At 36.9% G+C, this 6,904-nt stretch overlaps 2 protein-coding genes across 2 annotated transcripts; both read left to right on the plus strand.

Annotated features, from left to right (window-relative positions):
* Positions 1-340: 340 nt before the first annotated feature.
* On the plus strand, positions 341-1,272 carry MONOS_2140 (uncharacterized protein; the record flags this gene model as incomplete). The annotated part of the gene is made up of 3 exons (XM_067872041.1): positions 341-420; positions 476-592; positions 708-1,272. 3 exons carry the CDS (start codon positions 341-343, stop codon positions 1,270-1,272), a joined length of 762 nt encoding a protein of 253 aa, XP_067722560.1.
* A 2,054-nt stretch (positions 1,273-3,326) lies between these two features.
* MONOS_18008 (uncharacterized protein) lies at positions 3,327-5,035 on the plus strand. The gene is made up of 4 exons (XM_067870986.1): positions 3,327-3,405; positions 3,526-3,568; positions 3,636-4,126; positions 4,182-5,035. Exons 1-4 carry the CDS (start codon positions 3,403-3,405, stop codon positions 4,935-4,937), a joined length of 1,293 nt encoding a protein of 430 aa, XP_067722561.1. The 5' UTR covers positions 3,327-3,402; the 3' UTR covers positions 4,938-5,035.
* The last annotated feature ends 1,869 nt before the right edge of the window (positions 5,036-6,904 follow it).

Consider the following 6,904-nt stretch of genomic DNA (forward strand, 5'->3'; position numbering starts at 1 on the left):
AAATTTCAATTATTTATTATACAGTTTTGTGACAAATATTTATCAATATTGCAAGAGATGTCCAGAGCATAAAACAAACGATTGATATTTCAACTGAATGAAAAAAGTGTATTTTGAAAAGCACACAATGAAATCGATAAAACTGATAATAAAATTGCTCATCTTTGGATAAAATCATTATTCATATTCATTGAAGCTTTCGTATCATGAAATATCGTTCGCTTTTCTTTTTCTTCTTATTTCTGTGCAACTTCTGAATACATTCTGCTTCATCCTTTCTTGCTGCACGATAACAGCGAGCTTTTACGGATGACCCACATTTTTTTCTTTGAATGAAGACATGGTGTTTGTATCTCCGATAATGCTGTCAGCAGACATGATGGGGAATCCAAAAAAGCTTCTTTTGGCAAGGGCAGCTCAGTAGTTGTATCTTCGCTCAGCGTCTTTAGAAATCTTTGTCTGCTTCGCCATTCAGGAGGCGGAGAAGCAAAGAGAAGAAGACATCAGGAGAAGAGGGGTCATCATCAGCGCCTGCGATTGAACCTTCGGATGCCTCCGCGGTGGCAGCATCATTCACTTCGACAGGAGCGATGTGCGACATCGAGAGGCGGCTGGGGAGTATGTTAATCAAAAGAAGTCGTTTCTGAGGGAGCAACAGACGCTGCGGGGATATGTCGTGGTGTGACGCAGCTGGCTCTGCTGTGTAGGAGTGTTGTGTGTGCGTACGATGTGGCGCTTTTGGCGATGCTTTCGGTTCCGCTGGTGGCGCCGCTACCGTCTCTTGCAACATCGGTGGGCATGAAGGAGGAGAATAATTGGCTCTTTTCTGAAGCGGATGTGAATGTGTTCTCATCGATCTACGATCAGTTTGGCCCTTCAATGCAAATATGGCGATCGTCTCAGCTGAAATATTTGGTGGTGAAGTTGGATGATGAAGTAATTTGGCGAGTGGTTGCAGTGTGTGAAGTGGGGAAGATTGCGGAGAAGGGGCTATCGGCTGCGGGGCTGAGGATGGAAGATGTGGTTCAGTCGCCAGCAGCGATTGAGCTGGCTGTGCTGAAGGAGCGAGAAGAGGCAGAGGAAGGAGAAAGGGGATGCAAAGAGGGAGACAAAGAGGGAGAAGAAAAGGGAGAAGAAGATGGAGGCAAAGATGGAGGGAGAGAGGGAGGTGATGGGAATGAGGAGAAAGGCGGGTATCCGACAGCTCACAGAGAGTTTGTGGAGAGAATCAAAGAGAACCAGGGGAAGCTGGAAGAAGCGATGACGCCGTAGATTGTAGAGGCGCTTGAGATGAGTGGGCTGAGGTTTGTGAAGGCGGAGACACATACAGAGGCAGACAAGCAGCATTCAGTGGAATCTTAAGTGTGCAGTTCTTCTCCATCTGATGGCATTCAGCAGGAGAACAGGAAAGCAGAAGAAGAAACAGAAGATGGGTCTTTGGGTATAACTTCAGATGGAAGCGCAGAGGGTGTTGAAAAAGATAAGGAACATCTTAAAAGGTTTGGCAATGAATGAAGAACAAGGCGGCCTATCGTTGAAGCTGAAGGTTATAGATGATTTTTAATCGCAGAAGAAGAAGTTTGATTTGAATGCACGTCTTCACATCTTTTCTGTTTTCTTTTCACATTATTTATATTATTTCCATGTTCTTTATCGAATTCTTCCTTTTCCTTCATCTGCACATCATCCTCATCAGAGACCACATTCCTTTATTTCTCTATATTTCTCTGAAATATCTTCCTCTTCCTCTTCCTCTTCCTCTCCTTTTTCTTTCGTTGTCATTCGTCACCTTCCTTCATAGTTCTGCTGTTGCAACATATATCTCCCTTGTCCTCCATCTGATCGAAGCATTCTTTTGCTTTTTACCACCGCCGCTGCTGTCTCCCGCCAACAAACAATTGAATTCCCCGTCTCACTGCATTTGTAACTTAACGCTATGGAAGCACCCTCACATTAAAAAAATGCCACTGCTTCAATAATTACTGCAACATGAAAAGAAGACAAATGTGTGACTCTTCATTCTTCTTGTTGGAGCACGAGCAGCAGAGTGAACTCAAACAGCGCCAGAAAATATGTTCGATTGAAAGCAACATCTGATGAAATTCTCCATTTTTTTTATAAAAAGCCATTTCTTATTTGAAAGCCACAACACAAGATAAACACAGGCCAACGTCATAACAACCAGAAATAAATACATTAAATATTCTTTAGAGAAATTGTTCACTCTCGATGTTCGTCTGAGAAAACATGGCTGTCTTGTCTAATTTCTGCAAAAACCTCAGAGCGCCCAATACGAAGCAACAAAGTTCCCACAAATCAACTCCGCATCGATGCCACGCAAATGGAGCATAACAATAAAATCTCTGGGTGGCTGCGCTTGAAGAGGTTGACACAAATATTCTGTATTTTTCTGTAGTTGCCTGTGGTATCGAAGAAAGCTAACTTCGAATGATAATCGCATTGCTTGTTCAAAATGGCAGTCCCTTCGAAGAATGAAATCCAGATGTGGCTGGCCTGAATGTTGTTCGACTGCCAACTAATATTCGACAATTGGATGTCTCGTAGTTGGCGTTTCTCCACTCTTTTGAAGCAAAAGCGGAATCAGAATTAGAAATTCGTCGCTTTCCATGTCTGCCTGGTGCAGTCCGAGAAACAGGAAAACCTTATAAATAAAACCGATATTTTGGGGTTCTCCTTTTTTCGTTGAATTCTTGCCTTTAATGTGATTAATATCCTTCCCTCCATATTGTCAGTTGCTTTCCTTGCCAAAAAATACTCCAAACTGCTCCCCCTGCCTTACGTTCCCAAATGATATATAATTTTGTGCAGATTTTGTCCTTTACAGAATTCCACCTAAAATCTTCATTCAATAAAACATCAGTTGAATTTTCTTTCACCTCTTGTTCCAAATAAAAATAATGAAAAGTGTGAAAGTTGCACATATTCCTTTATTTCCCAATGTCTATATAATAATCAGCTCCGTTCTCATCGTATTGCTCTACAAAGCGGAGATTGGCCATTTCAACAATAACTCATATTCCTGCACTTTGGAGAGGGTACAGATGGAAATATCTTGACGACCAATTGAACAATAAAATTTACATACATTATGTCTTTTTGTGAAATTGATGAAATTGTTGCATTCCCCTTGGCCATCCAATTGACAAAAATCATCAGATTGAATTTCAAAAACATTGCATCTCCACAATTATCTGTTGTCATCAGAGGAAATAATATTTCTAGTTCTACATGCAATGTTCACTCTGGAATTCTCAATTGGTGCATGAATAATTTCGGTTCAAACAAATCTAATCGATCAACACATCCATAACATCAAACAAAGGAAGAAAAAGTTAATTTTTTTTTCTTAAAATATTGCAAAATACACTTGTGTGTAGAAATATGGTGTGAATTCATAGATTTTTATGGTATTTTTGAGATTTTGTTATTCGTTGATGTCATCAATCCAAACAAATGCTTGTTCAATGTGAATGATAAAAATTGCGTTTTTTCCGACTGCAATAGATTTCAAAAATGCAGGAGACAGGAGTCATTGAAAAGTTTACTGGTACGTTCATATTACTACACTTGAATTATTCGCGATCTCATTTCTTTTCTTTATTTGGCGTTTTCAGAATTATTTAATGAACTGGAGGATTGCGATGAGGATAATCAGAAACAGAAAATCGAAGAAATGAATACATTAACGGAAAAGATGGATAGAGAAGAATTAAAATCTATTTTCACATTGGAATTGTTCAATGAAATTCACCAAATGATTGAGGAAAAGAAACTACAATTGGGAAATGCAATTTTGCTGCTGAAGCATGTTGGATATTGGAAAGTGCTGATAAATACATATTTTCTATGCTTTAAAAAGTCTTTGTTAAACGAAAGATTTGAGAGAATGATTCTTGAAGAAGAAAAGAAAAGAAATGAAAAGAACGAAATACTTTTAGATGATCTTTGCGAATGCTGTTTTTTGCTAAAGGATAGATTTTCAACGGAATTACTTTCAATTTGTGTGCCTTGCCTTCTGAAAGCTGCCTCGAAGAAAGATGAAAACGAGGAAACTCAAAAAGAAGTGGAAATGGCTTTGCTGGCTTTAAGTAACTTAAGATTTATTGTTTGAACACTTCTTTTTCCTTTTTGACATTTTTGATATTTTCCGATTTTTATAGAAAATTGAACAAGAACTGTTTCTGAATGAGATCAAAGAGATAATCAAATATCATCAAGAACATCACAACCTGACCCATCTTGCCTATCAGTATGCTTGGATGTTTTTAATACACAGATTTGTCACAAACAGAAGTTTGGAAGATGCCATTGTGGATGAGCTACGTTTTCCGAGAGCGGCAACAAGAGAACTGGAAGCACTTTCAAAATGTGTGGATTGGAAGAAAAAAGAGGAAGTGACGAAAAGGGTGAAAGAAGTTCAGATAACAAAGAGATGGGTTTGCACAATCGAAGTTTTGTTCAGCAATTTCCTATCATGGAAAGATGAATTTATGGAGCTGATCTGTTGTATTGTCGGACTGTGCAGAGTAACAAGAGAGAATGAAGAAATCCAGGGATGCTTTCGTTATCAATTGCTTGACTTGACTCAAAATGAAACTATATGTATTGAAGACATGGTGAAAAGTGGATATATTTCTCTTGTTTTGGAGGATTTTTTACAGTCAACGCTGAACGATGAAATCATGTTTTTTTCTTTTGATATCTATTTGTCTATTTTCGGAAGATTGAACAAAAAGATGGATGATGATTCAAAAGAAGAGGAAAGATTGAAAAACAAAATAGCGATTTTCGAAAAGATGGAAGAAGAAGGATACGAAGATATCATCATCAGCTTTCATGAAACGTTGAATTTCCTGAACAGAAAATATGGTTCTGGATTTTCATTGGATATTGCAGATTATTTTGTAAATGTTTAACTAAATTCATTTCATTTGGCTTTGTAACTCAAAAATTATCTTTCTCTTTTTTCTATCACATCACAAAATGGAAAAATAAACAGTTATTTTATGTTTTATTTTTTAATTTTCATTTTCTTTAATAAAACTTCGAAATGCAACAAAGCAATTGTGTGAAAAACGAATGTGTCGATCTATTTTCATTTCTTTTCAGTTAAGTTCTTCCAAACTGTGAAGATACAATTTCCTGTGAACAAAACGATTCCTTCTTCATTCTGTATTCATTCTCTCTGACAACATCTTCAACAGATCCTCCTCTCCTTTGATCATTCACATCTTTTCATCTTCTTTCACTCCAACAAGAATATCTGTTTACGTTTAACTTCGGAATCCATTCAAAAAAATCTTTTTCTTTTGGTTCACCAAGATAAAATGGAAGATGATATGAAATGAATCAATAATATGGATAATATTTGTTGGGATAATCAATAAAAAAATCTTCATTTGACATTTTTTATTCATCATTCTTCAAAATTTTTGTTTTCATTGAAGAATAAAGTTCTTTGAAAGCATTTTGAAAGAATTTGGCTGCTTCATCAAAATGGAGAAGAAATCACAATATTAATTTTTGTGCTTTCTTTGACTTCAATTTTGATGATGATTGAACTGAAAAGGAAGAAATCAAAGAAAAAGAAAACTTATAAAAAGAATTTGCAGAAAAAAAAGACGAGGAGGAGGAAAGGAAGAGTTAGAGAATAAAAAATTAATTTTTTGATGATAACAACATTAGCAATGAAGGTGATGACTACAAAGGGTCAATCGACAAAGATGAATGATGAATTATTCGAAAAGTCAGATATCTTTTGAATGCAAATCCTCAGAAAGCTCATCAACTCCAACAAAAGAGTCGCTTCTACCAAATACCCTCAACAAATGAGCCAAAAAAACTGCTTTTTCTCTCTTTCAAGCTCATGTCAAGCATTGTAGGGTTATGCATCATTCAAAACAGATGGCAGAAGTCACGAATGTAATCGTTGAATGCGATGCAAATAAGAATAATCTCAAAACTTCTGAATCTTTTGAAAAAGGATAAAAAGGTTTCTTTCGATGGCATTCCTGTTCATGATCAATCTTCATTCATTCAAAGAATACCTTTAAATAAAAATGGATCAAATGAAAAAAAAAGTCAAACCATTTTTTTGGTCTTGAAATTTTTTCCCATCTCCAATGGATTGGTTATTATCAGCCCAGCTGGTTTTCCTGTTCTCCAAAATTGCCTCTTGTCACATAAAAAAGCAGATAACTGGACAACAAATGGCTTGCAAAGAACATCATCGAACGTAAAGAATCCATTGTGAAGTTGGCTGTGATATTAGATGAAAACACATATTCTCCAAATTAACTCCTTTTCAAAACTCAATTCAACGCCAAGTTTTTGCTGATAGCATACCAGTAGGATTCGTGTTAAATGCAAATGCGATTGTTGTTGAGGCCTATTGAGCGTCTCGCTCTGTTCGCTTCCTCCACTGTCCAACCCCTCAATTTCCTTTCCTTTTCCACAAAGCCAACCTTCCACAAAAAATCACGCAAAGCAAGTGCTGCGCAATAGTTATGCCAAGTGAACCGCATTTCCCTCGAAATGAACAAGCGGTCCAATTCAATCTTTCGGATATTCTGTTAGCTTTTTCTGCATCTTGCTTGAATTATTTTTCATTCAAAATGTCGCAGCCGATGTTACACCATATGTTTTGTGATATATGATTAAGTTCACATTTCATGCTGGTTTTCTCCACCAATTCACTTTTTGCAAGCAATAGATGCAAACAGCCATTCGCTCCTCCATCTGTAAACAAAACCCCTGTTCTTCTGTAATGCTATAACTCGCATGGTTGCATTTGTAGCCTTACGTACAAACGCTCAAATTTGCTCAAACCGCATCATATCATCAATCAAAAATCTTCACTTTATAAAATTATGGTTTGTTAACC

The sequence above is a fragment of the Monocercomonoides exilis genome (assembly GCF_001643675.1).
Source record: "Monocercomonoides exilis strain PA203 chromosome Unknown scaffold41-876177, whole genome shotgun sequence".
In the NCBI taxonomy this organism is placed as follows: domain Eukaryota; phylum Preaxostyla; order Oxymonadida; family Polymastigidae; genus Monocercomonoides; species Monocercomonoides exilis.

What these genes read in the sequence shown, in the direction of transcription:
- MONOS_18008 (XM_067870986.1), top strand. An exon ending in AGTCATTGAAAAGTTTACTG is followed by an intron (nt 3,569 to 3,635) that starts GTACGTTCATAT and finishes TGGCGTTTTCAG; the next exon opens with AATTATTTAATGAACTGGAG. An exon ending in TAAGTAACTTAAGATTTATT is followed by an intron (nt 4,127 to 4,181) that starts GTTTGAACACTT and finishes CGATTTTTATAG; the next exon opens with AAAATTGAACAAGAACTGTT.